Here is a 22,428-nt window from a genome sequence, read left to right as displayed (position 1 = left end):
AATTATATGCTGTGCACACAGTTTATGAGAAGTGATTTCCACGCCAACCAGAAACAGATCCAAACTGTGGTTTGAAGGAATTTGATGAATCAGTGTTCATTGCATGTGCTAAAGATTCTGCTGCGCAGGGTTCATCATTCTCTGGGGAAAGAGTCACCTCCTGTCGTCTGACACAGTATCAATCACCCTTCCCTAAGGTCTGTAGTTGATTTGCGGGCACGCTCGAGGCCTTCCATGCCCGTTGGGCACCACAGGGGCTGAGGTGCCTTATAGACCCCGATAATCACATTTTGATTTGACGTGTTTTAAGTTTCCTTTGTACTTTTTGTTTCCGTTCGGGCCATTCCCCCTCCTTTTGGGGAGCCGCCCCCTTTTTCTTTGTCCGAACGTAATTCAAGTTTGTTTACTTGGTTCGACCCACAAGAACAAGAAGCTGTCGAGGCAAACACGATTTGTTCACCTCATCACCTTGTAAACCCTTAATCAGATCATCCCCAAACAGTGATTGTAAAGAGGGATCTTCAACCTGAGGAGGTAACCCTCCCCAAACTCTACCAGACCTGCTAAGTATTTCCAGTGTTTTCTGTTTTTATTTCAGCTTTCCAGCAGCTGTAATATTTTGATATTGCGCGCCTAACTTTGTGTTTCTCTGAAGTGGAGATGCCAGCGTTGGACTGGGGTGTGCACAGTAAGAAGTCTCACAACACCAGGTTAAAGTCCAACAGAATGTTTTTGGTATCACGAGCTTTCGGAGTCTCAGGCTTCTTCATCACTGAGCAGAAACTGATAGCCAAGTTCCGTACACATGAGGACAGCCTCAACCGGGATCTTGGGTTCATGTCACACTATCTGTAACCCCCATGACTTGCTCGGGCTTGCAACATCTCACTAACTGTCCTGGCTGGAGACAATACACATCTCTTTAACCTGTGCTTAACCCTCTCTCCACTCCCATTGTCTGTACCTGGAAAGAAATGATCACCTGTTAAGACTCGCATTCCAACCACTATCTTGTAATTGAGTTTGTGTCCTTATAGGCCCTGTTTGTGAAACAAATCCTGCAGTCACCTGAAGAAGGAGCGACGCTCCGAAAGCTAGTACTACCAGATAAACCTGTTGGACTTCTTACCGTACTTCTCTGAAGTCCCAGCTCTCTTACCCAACTTTGACAGCTAAAATATCTCAATCCATTGGCTCTCCTCAGAACCTTTTCCAAAGCCTCAGTATTCCTCACTGTGGAAGGAGGCTAAAACTGGGAAGTGTATTCTAACTGAGGCCAAAACAAGATCCCATAAAAGGATATAGTCAAGTTTCCTCAAAATATCCACGACTACCCTAATCATTCCAGCTATCATCTCACGGCATTGTTCATGTACCCTTTGAAATCAACGTACTGATAGCTCAGACCTACCTCTGTCCATGGGCTGTTGCACTTTACCCTGAAGGTATAGTAGACTCTGATAACAATAGCCCCGTTAGTTTGATGTTAATAATGAGACATCAGTTCAATGTGTCTCATTGCATTAAACATAATCTGCCGGCCATGAGGCAATTTCCCAGGGTATTTAGACTTGCTTGTAGTATATAGTCAAACACCCTCTACAGTGTTAACTCCTAGGTTGGCCCTTATTTCGATGCGATTGGCCAGCACGATGGCACAGTGCTTAGCACCGCTGCTTCACAGCACCAGGGACCCTGGTTCAATTCCGGCCTCGGATCACTATCTCTGCGGAATCTGCACGTTCTCCCCGTGTCTGTGTGGGTTTCCTCTGGGTGCTCCGGTTTCCTCCCACAGTCTGAAAGATGTGCTGGTTAGGTGCTAAATTCTCCCTCAGTGTACCCGAACAGGCACCGGAGTATGGCAACTAGGGGATTTTCACAGTAATGCAGGGGAGGCGATGGCCTGGTGGTATTATCACTAGACTATGAATCCAGAAACTCAGCTAATGTTCTGGGTAACCGGGTTTGAATCCTGCCACGGCAGATGGTGGAATTTGAACTCAGTCAAAAAAAATCTGGAATTAAGAATCTACTGATGACCATGAAACCATTGTCAGAAAAACCCATCTGGTTCACTAATGTCCTTTAGGGAAGGAAATCTGCCCTCCTTACCTGGTCTGGCCTACATGTGACTCCAGAGCCACAGCAATGTGGTTGACTCTCAACTGTCCTTGTGCAACTAGGGATGGGCAAAAAATGCTGTGAAGCCAGTGACACCCATGTCCCACAGATGAATAAAAAAAACTTCATTGCAGTGTTAATGTAAGCCTACTTATGATACTAATAAAACAATGAACTAAACTTCACATTACTCAAAATAGCTTCTCCCATCACTTCCACGATTGTCTGCAATCTTTTCCTTTCAGCTGACCCAAGAGTACCTCAGTTTCCTTTAGGTTTTTTCAGTTGCGTTTCCCTAGCAACCTTCACCACGGTCAGAGCGTTCCAAAGTTCTTCACAACCAGTGGCGTGTGGCGTGAAGTGTGATTGCCGTTGTAACGTAGGAGACACGGGGCACCAATTTACGTGCAGCAAGCTCCCACAAGCAGCAATGAAACAATGGGTTCGGTCATGCCTTTTGGAAGTGTTGTTTCTTCCCTAAATCTGGCACCTCCAACAACGTGGCACTCCCTTGGTACCATTCTGAATGGCCAGCCTGGATGCAGTGCTCAAATCTTTGGACTGCAACTCCAAACGACAACTTTCTAATTCAGAGGTGAGAGCGCGATCACTGTGCCAATACCCCAAGGATCTGTTGGATAGATTCTTCAGCGAGAGTGTAGACAAATTTCAGTTGTGTGATACGGGACATTTAGAAATGAATAGAGACTATTTTACAGACACTAGAAGATTAAGTATCTCCAACATTTACAGGCTCGAAGGAATTCAGTAAAGATTTCCGATGAGGAAACGTAAGATGCGTTTGCAAGTGATTCCTCAAAGGATACTGCAGCATATATTAGTCTGATAACCAAACAGAGGGGTAAGAAAAACTAAGGGGGTTCTGCAGAACTTTGTAAATTAGTATCTAATAAGGGCAAATATTACAGGGAGCAGCTAGCACATTTTGTTATCACTAACATGTCATTCCTCACAAACCTGCTGGAATTTATCCAAGGGATGGATGTTCTTGTCTGCACTTTGATGCAACTCACTCTACAGCTTGTAAAAAGGAAGGACAGGAACAGGTGACGTGGCATGTCCTGTCTATGTCTTTGGAAGACTCGTATAATAAGCCACATTCCTTCCCTTGACCCTGCCAATTCCTCCCCTCAATTAGTTGTGTAATTCCTTTTTTTGAATGTGACCCTTGACTCTGCTCTTATCACTCTCTAGGGCAGCACAGTGGTTAGCACTGCTTCCTCGCGGCGTCAGTGACCTGGGTTCAATTCCTAGCTTGGGTCACCGTCTGTGTGGAGTCTGCACATTCTCCCCATGTCTGCATGGGTTTCCTCTGGCTGCTCCGGTTTCCTCCCACAGTGCAAAAGACATGCTGGTTAAGTTGCATTGGCCATGCTAAATTCTCCCTCGGTGTACCCGAACAGGCGCCGGAGTGTGGCCACTGGGGGATTTTCACAGTGGCTTCATCGCAGTGTTAATGTAAGCCTGCTTGTGAGACTAATAAATAAACTAAACTTTAAACTCTCAGGCAGGTAGATTGGGAACTTAGACTGAAGGTATGACATTAGAAGTGCAATGGCAGGATTTAAGGATATACTAACTCTTGCGGAATATACTGTGATTGATCTGTGATGAGCAATTCAGAATAGTTTTAGAATAAAAGGCAAGGCTTAAAATGTAATATTGGACTTGACTTCTATGTACTCAGGTTCTAAAAGAGGTGTCTGCAGAAATGTTGCATGTACTGGTTCCTGATCATTCCCTAGATCAGTGTTTCCCAACTAGTGCGCTCTTTCCTGATTTCTGTTTTATTTTTAAGAAGCAGGGTGGCACAATAGTTAGCATTGCTGCCTCACAGCACATGGGACCAGGGTTCAATTCCCGCCTTGGGTCGCTGTGTGGAGTTTACACGTTCTCCCCATGTCTGCATGGGTTTCCTCCGGGTGCTCCGGTTTCCTTCCACAGTCCCCATGTGGTAAATTGCCATGGTAAATTGCCCCAAATTGTTCAAAGATGTGCAGGTTAGGGAGTTTGGCCATGCTAAATTGCCCTTTAATGTCCAAAGATGTGCAGGTTAGATGAATTAGTGGGGTAAATATGTGGGATTACAGGGTTCGGGCCGAATGGCCTCTTTCTTCGCTGTAAGGATTCTATGATCCCCTCCACCTCCCGCCACCTCTCAAGTTTGCCAATATTCAAGATGCATATCATTAAACCGAAACTAACATTCATCCCGAGCTCTGTGGTTGACCTCTCCAGGACCAGGTGAATCTTGGGCGTCCCGGGCAAGCTCCAGCTGGGTAACAGCCACACCTGCGGGGTTGAGATTTTTTACATTGGTCAGGACCACGCCCATTACTAACGCTGAATACAAAGGACCCCAGGCGCCCGCACAAAAAGCAAAAACACAAACGGGGCACAAATACCCTGGAAGAAGCCAAACAGAAGTGACAAAAAAATGGCACATGCTGTTCTGAAGATCACGATACTGAAACCATGGCAATAACTTGTAACCATACTTATCTTTAGCTCATGCTTGGATATGAGATTAACATTATGCTAAGACTTCAGTCCTTCAGTTCAGTTTCTCCTTTTATTTTTAATTATGTTACTCTCCTTTTCTCTCCTATTTCATTAATACAAAAGGCTGCAGATGCTGGGAATCTGACGTAGGAAGAGAAAATACTGGAAAAACTCAGATAATCAGGCAGCATCTTTGAAAGCCATCAACATGAATGTTGACTGTCTCTCTCCAAACTATTGAATCTTGTATGAGCTGGATAAATTATTTGTGAACTGCGTTTTTAAGGATATCAAGGTTCCCTTTATACAGTTTACATTTATATTGTATTAGAACAAAGAACAGTACAGCACAGGAACAGGCCCTTCGGCCCCCCAAGCCTGTGCTGATCATGATGCCTGCCGAAACTAAAACCGTACGCACTTACAGAGTCCGTATCCTTCCATTCCCATCCTATTCATGGACTTGTCAAATTGCCCCTTAAATGCCGCTATTGTACCTGCTCCCACCCCCTCCCCAGGCAGCGTGTTCCAGACATTCACCACCCTCTGTGTAAAAAAACTTGCCTCGCACATTTGCTCTAAACTTTTCCCCACGCATCTTAAACCTATATCCCCGAGTACTTGACTTTTCTATCCTAGGGAAGCGCATCTGACTGTCCACTCTGTCCGTGCCTCTCATAATCTTGTAAACCTCTATCAGGTCACCCCTCAACCTCCGTTGTTCCGGTGAGAACAAACCGAGTTTACCCAACCTCTCCTCACAGCTTAATATCCTCCAGACTAGGCAACAGCCTGGTAAACCTCTTCTGTACCCTCTCCAAAGCATCCACATCCTTCTGGTAGTGTGGCAACCGGAATTGTACACAATATTCTAAATGAGGCCTAACGTTCTGTATAGCTGTAGCATGACCTGCCAATTTTTATTCTCAGTGCTCCAACAGATGAAGGCAAGTATGCCGTATGCTTTCTTGACTACCTTATCCGCCTGCATTGCTACTTTCAGTGATCGGTGGACATGTACGCCCAGATCCCTCTGCCTGTCAATACTCCTCAGGGTTCTACCATTTACTGTATAATTCCCTCATGCATTGGACCTTCCAAAATGCATCGTCTCACACTTGTCCAGATTAAACTCCATCTGCCACTTCTCCGCCCAAGTCTCCAACTGGTCTATATCTTGCTGTATCATCTGGCAATCCTCTTCACTATCTGCAACTCCACCAATTTTTATGTTGTCTGCGATCATACTAATCAGACCAGCCTCATTTTCTTCCAAATCATTTACAGATACTGTGAACAACAAAGTTCCCAGAACTGATCCCTGTGGAACACCGTTAGTCACAGCCTTCCATTCAGAAAAGCCCCCCCCCTCTACTGCTACCCTCTATCTTCTATGGCCAAGCCAGTTCTGTATCCAACTTGCCAGCTCTCCTCTGATCCCGTGTGACTTCACCTTTCGCACCAGTCTACCATGAGGGACCCTGTCAAAGGCTTTACTGAAGTCCATGTAGACAACATCAGGTCACTTTATTGTTTACGTTTTTCCAAGTCAGGTTTTGCGATCGCTGGACCTGAAGCTAAGGTTGTGGAAATCAGCCTTTTGCCATTCACACAAGCACAGTAAAACATGGATACCTGTGTTTCCCGATTCCGGAATTCCGTCTCTCTGAGGGCGAACGTGAGCTGAAAATTGCCCCAAAGAAGGCTTTTGCCAGAAGGCAGTTCAGAGAAATTAGGAGGTGTAGCTCAAAATGTTCTTGTAGTGTAGAGTACGCCACTGGGAGTCAGTGCCCCAGATTCTGTAATGGTCTTAGTGGATTCAAATAGAATGTCAAGGAGTGAGGGAGAGAGAAAAATGGGAGTGAAAGGTGAGTTAGGCTGACAGTTGTGGGGAAAATGCTGGATTTGTTAAGGAATTATAGAAGCGCTACAGTGCAGAAGGAGGCCATTCGGCCCATCAAGTCTGCACCAACCACAAGATCACACAAGTCCTATCCTCATAACTCCACACATTTACCCAGCTAGTCCCCCTGACGCTAACGGGCAATTTAGCCAATCGACCTAATCTGCATATCTTTGTGAGATGCCAGAGGAAACCGGAGCATCCGGAGGAAACCCCACGCAGACACGGAGAGAACAGACCCGAGGCCAGGCTTGAACTCTGGTGCTGTGAAGCTGCAGCAGTGCTAACCAGTATTGTTAGTAAGCCGTGTCAACATGGTTTTATGAAAAGCAAACCTTGTTCAGAGATTTTTGAGGATGGAATTAACCCAGGGATATAAAGTGGATGTAGTTGAAAAGGTGCCACGCAAAAGCTTGTTACAAAAGATACGGCCTCATCAGGTCCAGTGTAATATATTAGTGTGGATAGAACATCTGCTAAAGGACAAAAAATAGCAAGAAAAATGGGTAATTTTCAATTGGCTGTTGACAGTCACCAACGACTCAAAAGTCAGTTTGGGGCCACAGCCAATTACCATTTATATGAATGAATGAAGTGAAGAGACTGAGTGTCATAATTCCACACATTCATTTGGGAGGCGATGGCCGAGTGGTATTATCACGGGATGATTAATCCAGAAACTCCGCTAATGTTCTGGGGGCCCAGGTTCGAAACCCGCCACAGCAGAATTTGAATTCAATGTAAAAAAAATCTAAGGGGCAATTTAGCCAATCCACCTAACCTGCACATCTTTGGACACCAAAGGGCAATTTAGCATGGCCAATCCACCTAACCCGCACATCTTTGGACACCAAAGGGCAATTTAGCATGGCCAATCCACCTAACCTGCACATCTTTGGGCACCAAGGGGCAATTTAGCATAGCCAATCACCTAACCTGCACATCTTTGGGCACCAAGGGGCAATTTAGCATGGCCAATCCACCTAACCTGCACATCTTTGGACACTAAGGGGCAATTTAGCATGGCCAATCCACCTATACTGCACATCTTTGGACACTAAGGGGCAATTTAGCATAGCCAATCCACCTAACCTACACATCTTTTGACACTTAGGAGCAATTTAGCATGGCCAATCCACCTAACCTGCACATCCTTGGACACCAAGGGGCAATTTAGCATGGCCAATCCACCTAACCTGCACATCTTTGGACACTAAGGGGCAATTTAGCATGGCCAATCCACCTAACCTACACATCTTTGGACACTAAGGGGCAATTTAGCATGGTCAATCCATCTAACTGGCACATATTTGGATTGTGGGAGGAAACTGGAGCACCCGGAGGAAACCCACGCAGACACAGGGAGAAAATGCAAACTCCACACAGACACCCACACACACACCCACAGTCTCTAGGCCGCAATCAATCCCAGGACCTTGGCACCGTGAAACAGCAATGCTAACCACTGTGCCACCATGCCGCCTCTATAATTCACTATGATGGATCAGAATGAAAACAGACACAGGTGCCTCTGTCTTTTACCTGCTGCCTGTTCTCTCTGCCCAGCCCTGGTTATCAATCTGTCCTCTGACCCAGTGATAAATTCTTGGAGAAACCTGGGCTGGGTTACTGGGAATCACATTTGCACTTTCATTATACCTTTTGTTGCTGCCTCTAGCTGGGTGTAACCTGTTTCTCGAATGCTTGGCGTTGTGTGAAAAGGAAACAGCCCAGCTGGAAATTCAGAAATCCTCTTCCTGAATCTTTATAGCGCCTTCTTTCAGCTCCCGAATATCCCAAAGTTTACAACAGCCAGTTAAACAATTCTGAAGTGTTCCCTCTGATGTAATGGAGATAAATGACAGACCACAAACAGCATTAGGTTGGCGACCAGGTCAGTTATTTTATTGGAGACGGTTAGGGGAATTGGGGAGGGGTTTTAGTTCAGATGGGCAGCATGGTCAGTATGGATTGGAGGGCCGAAGGGCCTGTTCCTGTGATTTTTTTTTTCCTTTGTCCTTTGCTGCTCTTCGAAATACTGCCATGCGTTATTTTATAAATGAGCAAACAGGTTTAACATCTTGTATGAGTGACCCTGCCTCTGACAGTGTAGCCCACCCTTGGGGTACTGTGGTGGAACATCAGCCTAGATTCTGTGTTCAAGTCTCTGTACTTGGGTCTTGCACTGATAATCTCCTACTCAGAGACCAGAGTTACACCCATTAAGCTGTGGCTGCGTTAATCCCCAATGTGCCATTACTGCTGCATTCTCACCATATTGTCTAAATCACCTTGGGCTGTAATCACAGCCTCCCCACAGAGACAGGCACCTGTCTCTGTTTTCATTCTGATCCATCATAGTGAATTATAGAGGCGGCATGGTGGCACAGTGGTTAGCATTGCTGTCTCACGGTGCCAAGGTCCTGGGATCGATTGCGGCCTAGAGACTGTGGGTGTGTGTGTGGGTGTCTGTGCGGAGTTTGCATTTTCTCCCTGTGTCTGCGTGGGTTTCCTCCGGGTGCTCCAGTTTCCTCCCACAATCCAAATATGTGCCGGTTAAATGGATTGACCATGCTAAATTGCCCCTTAGTGTCCAAAGATGTGCAGGTTAGGTGGATTGGCCATGCTAAATTGCCCCCTAGTGTCTAAAGATGTGCAGGTTAGGTGGATTGGCCATGCTAAATTGCCCCTTAGTGTCCAAAGATGTGTAGGTTAGGTGGATTGGCCATGCTAAATTGCCCCTTAGTGTCCAAAGATGTGCAGGTTAGGTGGATTGGCCATGCAAATTGCTCCTTAGTGTCCAAAGATGTGTAGGTTAGGTGGATTGGCCATGCTAAATTGCTCCTTGGTGACCAAAGATGTGCAGGTTAGGTGGATTGGCCATGCTAAATTGCTCCTTGGTGTCCAAAGATGTGCAGGTTAGGTGGATTGGCCATGCTAAATTGCCCCTTGGTGTCCAAAGATGTGCAGGTTAGGTGGATTGGCCATGCTAAATTGCCCCTTGGTGTCCAAAGATGTGCAGGTTAGGCGGATTGGCCATGCTAAATGTGCGGGGTTACAGGGATAGGGTGAGGGAAGGGCCTGGGTGGGATGCTCCTCTGAAGGTGCAGGCTGAGTGGGCCGGATGGCCTCTTTCTGTAGAGATTCTGTGGTTCTATATAGAATCAGATAAAAGAACGTTCCAAATAAAGGAAGCTTGATTTTACTCAGGTTTGTTCTAATGGGGGAATTCCTGGCTTCACATTTACCTCACTGAGAGAGCTGGTTTGCAAGTGGGAGAACGTGACGTGAGTAAGAAGATTGGGTAACTCAGCCCTGGTAAAGCCTTACAGGGACTATGGCCTTGCTGTCTCTTGATTCTCCTACGTACTTGATTCAAAGCGCTGGCACTTGACGTTCAAACGCACCACATCTTGTTAGCACAAAGGTATTTCCTGCCCACAGTTGGAAAGAGCCACAGATGCCTTCCAGATGTACAACTGAATGATCATTGGTCAAAAGGCATGGCCTAGGATTTAAAGCAATTGGTGCCTTTCCCTGGGATGTAATGTCCTACTTCTCTGCAGAGATTGTGTTAACTGGAGTAGATCGTACACCGTCCCAGAACTTTGCTTCAATCTTACTTTCAAAGACAAGGTTGTAAGTCCTGAGCCAGGTTCTATTGTCATCGCCTCTCAGGCAAGAGCTGCTGCACTCGCAGGGTGGAGTTCTCACCATCAGTGCCTCTTTACTGAGATGTTCTTGACTCAAGTAGTCACAGGTGGAGGCCATTCAGCCCCTCGAGTCTGCTCCACTCTTCATTTCGTTCATGTACGCATCATCTCCCTTTAATTTCCCCTCCAACTTGGTTTTCAAGTTTGCTGATGACACCACCGTAGTGGGTCGGGTTGGATCTCAATGATGGGACTGAGTACAGACATACAGAACCTGGTGAACTGGTGTGACAACAATAATCTCTCCCTCAATATCAACAAAACAAAGGAGATTGTCATCGACTTCAGGAAGCGTAGAGGAGAACATGCCCCTGTCTACATCAATGGGGATGAAGTAGAAATGGTTGAAAGCTTCAATCTTTTAGGCGTCCAAATCACCAACAACCAATGGTTCTCCCCATGCCGTTGCTATAATTAAGAAAGTCCCACCAATGCCTCTGCTTTCTTAGAAGACTAAGGAAATTTGGCATGTCAGCTACGACTCTCTCCAACTTCTGTAAATGCACAACAGAAAGCATTCTTTCTGGTTGTGTCACAGCTTGGTGTGGGCTCCTGCTCTGCCCAAGACCACGAGGAACCACAAAGGGTCATGAACGGAGCCCAATCCATCACGCAAACCAGCCTCCCATCCATTGACTCTGTCCACACTTCCCGCTACCTCGGCAAAGCAGCCAGCATAATTAAGGATCCCCCCACATGTCCCGGACATTCTCTCTTCCACTTACTTCCGTCAAGAAAAAAATACAAAAGTCTGAGGTCACGCACCAACTGATTCAAGAACAGCTTCTTCCCTGCTGCTGTTAGACTTTTGAATGGACCTACCTCGCGTTGAGTTGATCTTTCTCTGCACCCTCGCTATGACTGTAACACTACATTCTGCACCCTCTCCTTTCCTTCTCTGTGAACAGTATGCTTTGTCTGTATAACACACAAGAAACAATACTGCATACATGTGACAATAAATAATAATAAAACTTTGCCACGTTCAGTCCGTAAACCTTAATATCCTTATATAATAATAAAATGCCACTCTTAGTCTTGAAATTTTCAATAAAATCTAGAATGTTTCTGGTGACCCAGCTTCCTGCGGGGCAGAGAATTCCAGAGATTCGCCAGCCTCTGAGAAGAAATTTCGACACACCTCAGTTTTAAATGACCAGCTCTTTATCTTGTAGCGATGTCCCCTTGTTCGAGATGCTCCCATTTGTAAGAACATCTCACCATCTCCCCTTGTCAAGCCCCCTCAGAATCCTGTGTGCTTGAGTAAAGTCACTCTTCTAAACTCCAAGGAATACAGACCCAGATTATTTAATTCCTCTTGATAGGGCGACAATCTCAACGCAGGAATTAGCCTGGTGAATCTCCTCTGAACTACCTCCAATGTCAAATATCCTTTTTAAGGTGAGGTGGGGGGGCAATACTGTACACAGTATTCCGGGTGAGGCCTGGACTATCTCCCTACTTTTAAACTCCAACCTCTTTGCAATAAAGGCAGCACGGTGGCACAGTGGGTTAGCACAGCTGCTTCACAGCTCCAGGGACCTGGGTTCGATTCCCAGCTCGGGTCACTGTCTGTGTGGAGTTTACACATTCTCCCCGTGTCTGCGTGGGTTTCCTCCGGGTGGTCCGGTTTCCTCCTACAGTCCAAAGATGTGCGGGTTAGGTTGATTGGCCATGCTTAAAAATTGCCCCTTAGTGTCCTGAGATGCATAGGTCAGAGGGATTAGTGGGTAAATATGTAGGGATATGGGGGTAGGGCCTGGGTGAGATTCTGGTCAGTGCAGACCCGATGGGCTGAATGGCCTCCTTCTGCACTGTAGGGTTTCTATGACTAAAGGCCAAAAAAAGGCAAGACACAAGCAATTCATGTCTATATGGAGCAAGATGTGGACAAGACGTGGACAACATCTAGGTTTGGACTGACAAGTAGCAAGTGACATTCACACCAGACAAGTGCCAGGCAATGGTCATCTCCAACAAGAGTCCAACAAGTAATGGTCTCCAACCATTACCCCTTGAAATTCAAAGCATTAAAGTTAAAGTTTATTTATCAGTCACAGGTAAGGCTAATTTTTAACACTGCAATGAAGTTACTGTGACATTCCCCCTAGTCGCCACATTCCGGCACCTGTTTGGGTCAATGCACCCTAACCAGCAAGTCTTTTGGACTGTGGGAGGAAACTGGAGCAACCAGAGGAAACCCACGCAGACACGGGGAGAATGTGCAAACTCCACACAGACAGTGACCCGAGCCAGGAATTGAAACCGGGTCCCTGGTGAAGCAGCAGTGCTAACCCCCTGTGCTATCGTACCACCCCCAATCCCATCCCTGAATCTCCCACTGCCACTATCTTGGCAATCACCACCCATATAAATATCGTGGCTCCAAGAGCAGGTCAGAGGCTGGGAATTCTGTGGCAAGCAACTTATCTCCTGACACCCCTCCCCTCCCAGCTCCCCCGCCAAACCCTGTCTACCATCTACAAGGCACAAAGTCAGGAGTGTGATGGGATACTCCCCACTTGCCTGGATGGGTGCAGCTCCAACAACACTCAAGAAGCTCGACACCATCCAGGACAAAGCAGCCCCACCCTGTCCGCCACCTTACACATTTACTCCCTCCACACACACAGGCAAAGCTCTGACCTCTACCACAAGAGGACAAGGGCGGCTAATGTGTGGAAACACCACCACTCGCAAGTTCCCCTCCAAACCACACATCATCCTGATTTGGAAACATATCGGCCGTTCCTTCACAGTCACCGGGTGAAATCCTGAAATTGGGTGGACCTACTCCACCTAGAACAGCAGTGGTTCAGCCGGACCCTGGAGTCCTCGTGCATCAGTCACTGAAAGGGAGAGTGCAGGTAACAGCAGGCAGTAAAGAAGGCAAATGGTATGTTGGCCTTCATAGCGAGAGGGTTTGAGTATAGGGACAGGGATGATTTACTACAGTTGTACAGGGCATTGGTGAGACCACACCTGGAGTACAGGCAGCGCCTGGGCAGCACGGTGGCACAGTGGTTAGCACTGCTGCTTCACAGCTCCAGGGACCTGGGTTCGATTCCCAGCTCGGGTCACTGTCTGTGTGGAGTTTGCACATTCTCCCCCTGTCTGCGTGGGTTTCCTCCGGGTGCTCCAGTTTCCTCCCACAGTCCAAAGGTGAGCAGGTTAGGTTGATTGGCCGTGCTAAAATTGCCCCTTAATGTCCCAGGATGTGTAGGTTAGAGGGATTAGTGGGTAAATATGCGGGGATAGAGTCTGGGTGCAGACTCGATGGGCCGAATGGCCTCTTTCTGCACTGTAGGGTTTCTATAGAGTATTGTCTGCAGTTTCAGGGTCCTTATCTGAGGAAGGATGTCCCTGCTATAGAGGGAGTGCAGCCCAGGCTGATTTCTGAGATGGCAGGTCTGTCATATAGGGAGAGACTAAGTCGATCAGCCCCCCACCCTGGCCAGTCCCGAACCCCCCCACCCCCATGACCTGGCCTGATTCCCCCCCCAGCCCCGAATGCCCAGACTCCTTTCCCCCAAACAATTTCCCCCCGCTGATAGGCCCTACCCCCCTTGGCACTGAACAGTGCCTGGTGGGCAGTGCCAGTTTTCCCCTTGGGCAGTGCCAAGGTGCCAGGCTGGCACTGCCAAGAGGCACCCCAGGGACCCTTCAATGGCCTCTGTCCACACCAGTGGGGTGAGAATGTCTGTCCCCCACCGCTGCTGGGAACCACTCCCATTATCCTGGAAAATACCATCCCGGGCCAGCTAATCATATGGAAATTTCAATGTTAATCCCATATTTTAAAAAATCAGCTCCGCACTTGGGAGATTCACAAAAAGCTTCCCGTGGATGTCTCCCCACCTGCTGCACTACTCAAGCAGCTCCAGGCGCCAGGAGAATCTGGGAGAATCCTGGCCTATATCTTTCCTTAAGTGAGACGACAATTGTTAACAATATTCCAAATGTGGCCTCACTGGTATATTGTACAGTTTTAGCAATACTTTTCTACTCCAGCCCCCTTGAAATAAAAGCCAGCATTCCATTTACTTCCTTAATATTTTCTGTACTCATGCTAGCTTTCTGAGTTTCATTATCAATGACTCCTGAGACCCTCTGTACTCTAGCTTTCTGCATTGTTTCCACATTTAAATAATAATCCACCTCCTCGTTCTTCCCCAATCTGGGATTAACATTTCACTAACTTGAGATGAATATTTCCCCTTTTTTGATTTGATACGGTAGCGCACTGCTGCCTCACAGCGCCAGGGTCCCAGGTTTGATTCCTGGCTCGTGTCACTGTCTGTGCGAAGTGTTTGCATGTTCTCCCCGTGTCTGCGAGGGTTTCCTCCGGGTGCTCCGGTTTCCTCCCACAGTCTGAAAGACGTGCTGGTTAGGTTGCATTGGCTGTGCTAAATTCTCCCTCAGTGTAACCGAAGAGACACTGGAATGTGGCGACTCGGGGATTTTCACAGTAACTTCATTGCAGTGTTAATGTAAGCCTACTTGTGACTGATCAATAAATAAACTTAAATTTAACACTTTTCCCGGTTTGGAGTTAATGATCCTTTTTGGGATTAACATTTTCCCAATTTGGGATTAATATTTCATCTGCTTTGGGATTAATATTTCCATTATTTGGAATTAATATATCATCAATTTGGGATTAAGAGATCCCCAATTTGGGATCAATATATCTCCGATTCGGGATTAACATTTTCCCAATTTGGGATTGATATTTCACTTGGTTTGGGTTAATATTTTCTCCCAGTTTGGAGTGAATAGAACCCTACAGTACAGAAAGAGGCCATTTGGCCCATCGAGTCTGCACCGACCACAATCCCACCCCAAATCCCTACATATTTTACCCACTAATTCCTCTAACCTGCACATCTCAGGACACTAAGGGGCAATTTTAGCATGGCCAATCAACCTAACCCGCACATCTTTGGACTGTGGGAGGAAACCCATGCAAACACGGGGAGAATGTGCAAACTCCACACAGACAGTGACCCGAGCCGGGAATTGAACCCGGGATATTTTCCCCAGTTTGGGGTGAATATTTCGCCTAGTTTGCGAACATTGCATGTTTTTCGGATGATTATTCCCCCAGTTTGGGGTGACTATTCCCCCAGTTTGAGGTGACTATTCCCCCAGTTTGGGGTGACTATTCCCCCAGTTTGAGGTGACTATTCCCCCAGTTTGGGGTGATTATTCCCCCAGTTTGGGGTGATTATTCCCCCAGTTTGGGGTAACTATTCTCCCAGTTTGTGGTGATTATTCTCCCAGTTCGGGGTAACTATTTCCCCAGTATGGGGTGATTATTCCCCCAGTTCGGGGTAACTATTCCCCCAGTTTGGGGTGATTATTCCCCCAGTTCAGAGTGATTATTCCCCCAGTTTGGGGTGATTATTCCCCCAGTTCAGAGTGATTATTCCCCCAGTTCGGGGTGATTATTCCCCCAGTTCGGGGTGATTATTCCCCCAGTTTGGGGTTATTATCCCCCCAGTATGGGGTGATTATTCCCCCAGTTCGGGGTAACTATTCCCCCAGTTTGGGGTGATTATCCCCCCAGTTTGGGGTAACTATTCCCCCACTATGGGGTGATTATTCCCTCATTTTGGGGTAATTATTCTCCCAGTTTGGGGTTATTATTGCCCCAGTTCGGGGTGATTATTCTCCCAGTTTGGGGTAACTATTCCCCCAGTTCGGGGTGATTATTCTCCCATTCTGGGGTAATTATTCCCCCAGTTCGGGGTGATTATTCCCCAAGCGGATTAGGATGTCCCCCCAGGGGGTGAGTTGCTCCTCTCCGCTATGTGGGAGCGGGTTGCTGCCCCACTGCGGGAGCTCCGCCCGCCCGCCCGCCCGCCCGCCCGCTCCACCTCCGGGCGGGTCGCAGGGAGCGGCGCTTCCGCCTTTGGCTGGAGCCGGGGAGAGAGGCCGCGGAGAGCGGGGGCACCGCCGCCGGGGGACCGGGGAGATGTCGGAGGCCGAGTGCAAGCAGTGGATCCTGGAGACGATCGAGTCGCTGCGGTGCCGCAAGGCTCGGCCGGACCTGGAGCGGATCTGTAAGATGGTGCAGCGGAGGCACGGGCTGGCCCCCAGCCGCACCCGGCGCCAGCTGGAGCGGCTGCTGCGCTCCCGCACCGTGCTGCGGGTCAGCTACAAGGGCTCGCACTCATACCGGAGCGCGGCCAGGGCGCAGCGGGAGCCGCAACCCCAGCCCCAGCCCCAACCCCAACCCGAGCCCGAGCCCCAGCCCCGCACCGTCATCACCCGAGCCCGGCTCCGGGGGCAGCAGCTCAGCCCGGCCGGGAGCCGCGGGCAGCGGGCGGCGGAACGGAGCCGCCCCGGGAGGAAGGTACCGGAGCCCGGGAGCGGCACTGAGCGCAAGGCGAGTGACAGCTAGTTACTGACAACTAGTTACTGAGGGGGTAATAACTGGTTAGTGGGAGAGTGACACCTGGTTAGTGACAGCGAGTTACGATAACTAGTTAGTGAGTAATAACTGGTTAGTGGGAGAGTGATAGAGTGACAGCTAGTTAGTGACAACTAGTTAGTGAGGGAGTGATAACTGGTTAGTGGGAGAGTGACAACTAGTTAGTGACAACTAGTTAGTGAGGGAGTGATAACTGGTTAGAGAATGACAGCTACGTACTGATAACTAGTTAGTGAGTAATAACTGATTAGTGGGAGAGTGATAGTGAGAGTGACAACTAGTTAGTGAGGGTGTAATAACTGGTTAGTGGGTCAGTGACACCTAGTTAGTAACAGCCAGTTAGTGAGGGAGTGATAACTGGTTAGTGGGAGGGTAACAATTAGTGACAGCTAGTTACTGAGGGAGTGATAACTGGTTAGTGGGAGAGTGACAGCTAGTTACTGACTAGTTAGTGAGGGAGTAATAACTGGTTAGTGAGAGTGACAGCTAGTTATTGACAACTAGCTAGTGAGGGGGTAATATCTGGTTAATAGGAGAGTGACAGCTAGTTACGGAGGGACTGATAACTGGTTAGTTAGTGACAGCTAGTTAATGAGGGAATGATAACTGGTTAGTGAGAATGACAGCTAGTTACTGAGGGAGTGATAACTGGTGAGAGAATGACAGCTAGTTAGTGGCAGATAGTTACTGACTGCTAGTTACTGACAACTAGTTAGTGATAACTGGTTAGTGGGAGAGTGACAGCTAGTTAGTGACAACTAGTTAGTGAGGGAGTAATAACTGGTTAGTGGGACACTACCTAGTTAGTGACAGCTAGTTAGTGAGGGAGTAATAACTGGTTAGTGGGAGAGTGACAAGTTGTTAGTGACAGCTAGTTACTGAGGGAGTGATAACTGGTTAGTGGGACACTGATACCTAGTTAGTGACAGCTAGTTAGGCAGTAATAACTGGTTAGTGGGAGAGTGACAGCTAGTTACTGAGGGAGTGATAACTGGTTAGTGGAAGAATGACAGCTAGTTAGTGACAGCTAGTTAATGATAGTGATAATTGGTTAGTGAGAGTGAGATCTAGTTACTGACAAGTAGTGAGGGAGTAATAACTGTTTAATGAGACAGTGACCGCTAGTTACTGACAGTGAGGGAATAACTGGTTAGTGGGAGAGTGACAGCGAGTTAGTGACAATTATTGAGGGAGTAATAACTAGTGAGAGTGACAGCTAGCTGTTGACAACTAGTTAGAGTAATAACTGATTAATAAGAGACTGACAACTAGTTACTGACAGCTAGTTAGAGAGTGATAATTGGTTAGTGAGAGACTGACAGCTAGTTACTGACAAGTAGTGAGGGAATAATAACTTCTTAGTGGGAGAGTGACGGCTAGTTAGTGACAATTGTTGAGGGAGTAATAACTAGTGAGAGTGACAGCTAGTTACTGACAAGTAGTTAGTAATAACTGGTTTGTGAAAGACTGACAGCTAGTTACTGAGGGAGTAATAACTGGAGTGACAGCTAGTCACTGACAACTAGTTAGGGAGTCGTAACTGGTTAGTGGTATAGTGACAGCTAGTTAGTGACAAGTAGTGAGGGAGTAATAACTGGTTAATGAGACAGTGACAGCTAGTTACTGACAGTGAGGGTATAATAAGTGGTTAGTGGGAGAGTGACAGCTAGTTAGTGACAATTGAGGGAGTAATAACTAGTGAGAGTGACAGCTAGTTACTGACAACTGGTTAGTGAGGTTGACAGCTAGTTAGTGAGGGAGTTATAACTGGTTAGAGAGAGAAATACAGCTATTTACTGACAGCTAGCTGTTGAGAGAGTTATAACTAGTTAGTGAGAGAATGACAGCTAGTTAGTGGCAGATAGTTACTGACTGCTAATTAATGAGGGACTGACAGTGGCAGCTTGGTAGTGAGGGAGTAATAACTGGTTAGTGAGGGAGTGACAGTTAGTGAGGGAGAGACATCTAGTTAGCAAGGGAGTTATAACTGGTTAGAGAATTACAGCTAGTTAGTAACAGCTGGTTAGTGAGAGTGGCAGCTAGTCAGTGACAGCTAGTTAGTGAGGGAGTGACAGCTAGTTAGAGGGGAGTAATAACTGGTTAGTGAAGGACAGGCAGTTAATTAGTGGGGGAGTGACAGCTGGTTAGTGAAGGAGAATTAACTGCTCAGTGAAGGGATGACAGCTAGTTGGTGAAGGTTAGTGAGGGAGTGACAGCTACTTAGTCAAGTGGTGGGTCTGTGAATAATTAGTTAGTGACAGAACGACGCTGAAGAAGTGACACCTAGTTAGTCCAGGGGGATAACTGAATCCTGTGATTTCCACTTAAAGTCCTGTCCCATCTGCAGTGCCTGAGCACGCCCACTAACTAACTAGATTATATGTCCTTCACCGTGGGTTAACACTGCTGCCTCAGTGCCAGGGACATGGGTTCAAATCCCGGCCTCGGGTCACTGTCTGTGTGACGTCTGCACATTCTCCCCATGTCTGCGTGGGTTTCCTCTGGGTGCTCTGGTTTCCCCCACAGTCCAAAGACGTGCTGGTTAGGGTGGATTCTCACTGAAGTTTCTCATGCCTGGAATCATTCTTATAAACCTCTTCTGCCTTCTCTCCGATGTGTTCACATCCTGCCTAAACAAAACAAAGAAAATTACAGCACAGGAACAGGCCCTTCGGCCTGTCCACGCTGCCCGACTGAACTAAAGCCCCCTACCCTTCCGGGGACCATATCCCTCTATTCCCATCCTATTCATGTATCTGCCCCTTAAAAGTCACTCCTGTCTCCGCTTCCACTATCTCCCCCGGCAACAAGTTCCAGGCACCCACCACCCTCTGTGTGTGTGTAAAAAAAAAAGAAAATTTGCCCCATCTATCCCCTTTAAACTTTGCCCCTCGCGCCTCAAACCGGTGTTTAAATCACATAAAAATAATATTAATAACATCCAAATAAATCACATCCACTGCCTCTCCTTTGTCTAACCTCTTCATTTTACCACCTCAAAGAATTCTAACAGGTTTGTCAGATGCAAATTGTCCCTAAATTATTCTCCCCTGAATCTGGTTTCCAATGGGGGTACCATCAGCATAGACACGGGTCAAGGGAGGTGTAGGAAAAATGCATTGTTAAGATGGCAGCGCGAGCTGTGCTGTGTTGTTCTTTGTACAACCTCACTTTGACTCAGCCCTATTTTACCATGAATATCCACAACTCCGCAGTTTTGTCCTTAGTAGTGGACTCCAGGATCTTGCCCACAGCTGAGGTCAGCCTATAATTTCCCATCTTCTGTCTCCCTCCCTTCTTAAGCAGGGGTGTTACATTAGCCTTTTTCCAGTCCTCTGGGACCTTGCCTGACTCCAGTCATTCCTAAAAGTTCACCACCATCTATTGGTCCTAGACCTCCCTTTTACCATATATATGCCTTTGGGACTGACAGCTAGTTTGTCAAGGAGCGTCAACTAGTTGGTCAGGAAGTGGCAAATAGTTAATATCAGACTCTACCCACTAGTTGGTGGATTGCCCAGCTGCCTGGACCATCTCCACTAGTGAGAAAACTAGTTAAGTGCCAGCACCATGCATACTAGTTAGTAAAGGAGTGCCAGCTAGTTAGTTTTGGACTCGTTAGTGTGAGTGCCAACTACTTATTGTGGGAGTCTCGGCTAGGTAGTAACAGACTTTGCCTGCTAGTAAATGAGGGATTGTCAGCTGTTCCCACTAGTTAGTTTGGGAGTGCTAGCTAGTTAACGTCGGACAATATCCACTAGTGTCAGACGGTGCCCACTATTTGATTTGATTTATTATTGTCACATGTATTAACATACAATGAAAAGTATTGTTTCTTGTGCACGATACAGACAAAGCATACCGTTCATGGAGAAGGAAAGGAGAGAGTGTAGAGTGTAGTGTTACAATCATAGCGAGGGTGTAGAGAAAGGTCAACTTAATGCAAGGTAGGTTCATTCAAAAGTCTGACGGCAGCAGGGAAGAAGCTGTTCTTGAGTCGGTCGGTACGTGACCCCAGACTTCTGTATCTTTTTCCCGATGGAAGAAGGTGGAAGAGAGAATGTCCGGGGTGCGTGGGGTCCTTAATTATGCTGGCTGCTTTGCAGCAGGAAGTGTGGACAGATTGCTAATTAGATAGCCCCAGACTGTCCCAGTTAATGTTGCCACCTAGTTAGAATCATAGAACCCTACAGTGCAGAAAGAGGCCCTTTGGCCCATCGAGTCTGCACCAAACACAATCCCACCCAGGCCCTACCCCCATATCCCTACATGTTGTACCCACTAATCCCTCTAACCTACGCATCCCTGGACACTAAGGGACAGTTTCTTAGCACGGCCAATCAACCTAACCCGCACATCTTTGGACTGTGGGAGGAAACCGGAGCACCCGGAAGAAACCCACGCAGACACGAGGAGAATGTGCAAACTCCACACAGACAGTGACCCGAGCCGGGAATCGAACCCAGGACCCTGGAGCTGTGAAGCAGCAGTGCTAACCCACTGTGCTACCGTGTCACTCAGGCTTGAGACTGTGCTGTTAGCATTGAATCTTAGTCTCTGGTCTCAGAGTCTGGTCTCCAGTTAGTGTTGGAACCTGTGACTCGTTTGTTTGGGAATGTGCAATAGTGGGTGTCAGGGCATGTTTCCTGGTGGGTGTTGGTGCATGCCCTCTACTGGGTGTTAGGCTGTGTTTAACTATTGGTTAGTGTTTGACTAGAGTGTTGACTAGCTACATTTGGACTATGTTTAATGGTTAGTCTGTAAGATATCTAACCACAGGTCATTGCCAAGACCACGTTAAATAATTGAACTGTGTCCACTGGCTAGTTTCTGACTGCTTGTCTACTGCAGAATATTTCCTAGCTAATGGGTAGTGTCAGACTGTGTTGTGTAATTAATTTTGGACTCTAACAGTTGCTGAGAGACAAGTCCAGTTGTTATTACTAACTGCCTGTAATTAACCATTATTGTAGAACCCTAGCTAACTAACAATAGATGTTGACTGAGTCTAATGATGGGCGTTGGGTTCAGTCTAACAATGAATGACAGACTGTGCCCACTAGTTAATGTGCCCAGCTAATGGTTAGGATGGGACTATGTTTTCCCTATACCCAGTGATACTTAATGTAGGACACTGGTTAATGAATAGTTGGTATTAAACTGTGCTTACTAGTTTGGATTAGACTATGCCTACTAGTTAATATCGACTCTGCCAACCTGATGGTTACTAGTTAGTCTTGTGTTTTCTTGTCTAGTAGTTAACCTTGGACTATGTCTACCTGTGTTCCATGTCCAACTGGTGGCACAGTGGTTAGGACTGCTGCCTCACAGTGCCAGGTTCGATTCCTGGCTTGGGTAACTATCTGTGTGGACTCTGCATGTTCTCCCCGTGTCTGTGTGGGTTTCCTCTGGGTGCTCCGGTTTCCCCCCTCAGTTCGAAAGGCGTGCTGGTTAGGGTGCATTGGCCGTGCTAAATTCTCCCTTGGTGTACCCAAACAGGCGCTGGAGTGTGGCGACTAGGGGATTTTCACAGTAACTTCACTACAGAGTTAATGTAAACCTCCTTGTGACACAAATAAATAAACTTAAAACTTTGGATTGTGTTTAATGAGTAATCTGTATCTAACTAGCAGTTACTGATGGACTGTATCCACCATTTAATATAGATGGCCTTTGGTTAGTTTTAACATTGTCCAATGATAGGTGTCTCAATAATAGTTAATATTATACCA

General features: G+C 47.1%; 1 protein-coding gene across 1 annotated transcript in view; it reads left to right on the top strand.

The window, feature by feature from the left end:
• The first annotated feature begins 16,155 nt into the window (after positions 1 to 16,155).
• The window catches only part of LOC145361030 (sterile alpha motif domain-containing protein 1-like), a 56,789-nt gene continuing 50,516 nt past the window's right edge, over positions 16,156 to 22,428 (top strand). The window contains exon 1 of the mRNA XM_080216576.1: positions 16,156 to 16,651. Within this exon, the coding sequence (XP_080072702.1) occupies positions 16,238 to 16,651 (414 nt within the window). The 5' untranslated portion in view covers positions 16,156 to 16,237. The remainder of the gene's footprint in view (positions 16,652 to 22,428) is intronic.

This window comes from Carcharhinus amblyrhynchos, chromosome 33 (assembly GCF_965287045.1).
Source record: "Carcharhinus amblyrhynchos chromosome 33, sCarAmb.v2.hapA, whole genome shotgun sequence".
Classification (NCBI taxonomy): Eukaryota; Metazoa; Chordata; class Chondrichthyes; order Carcharhiniformes; family Carcharhinidae; genus Carcharhinus; species Carcharhinus amblyrhynchos.
Note: the sequence above shows the minus strand (reverse complement) of the source record. Positions and strands in the feature narration are given on the sequence as shown.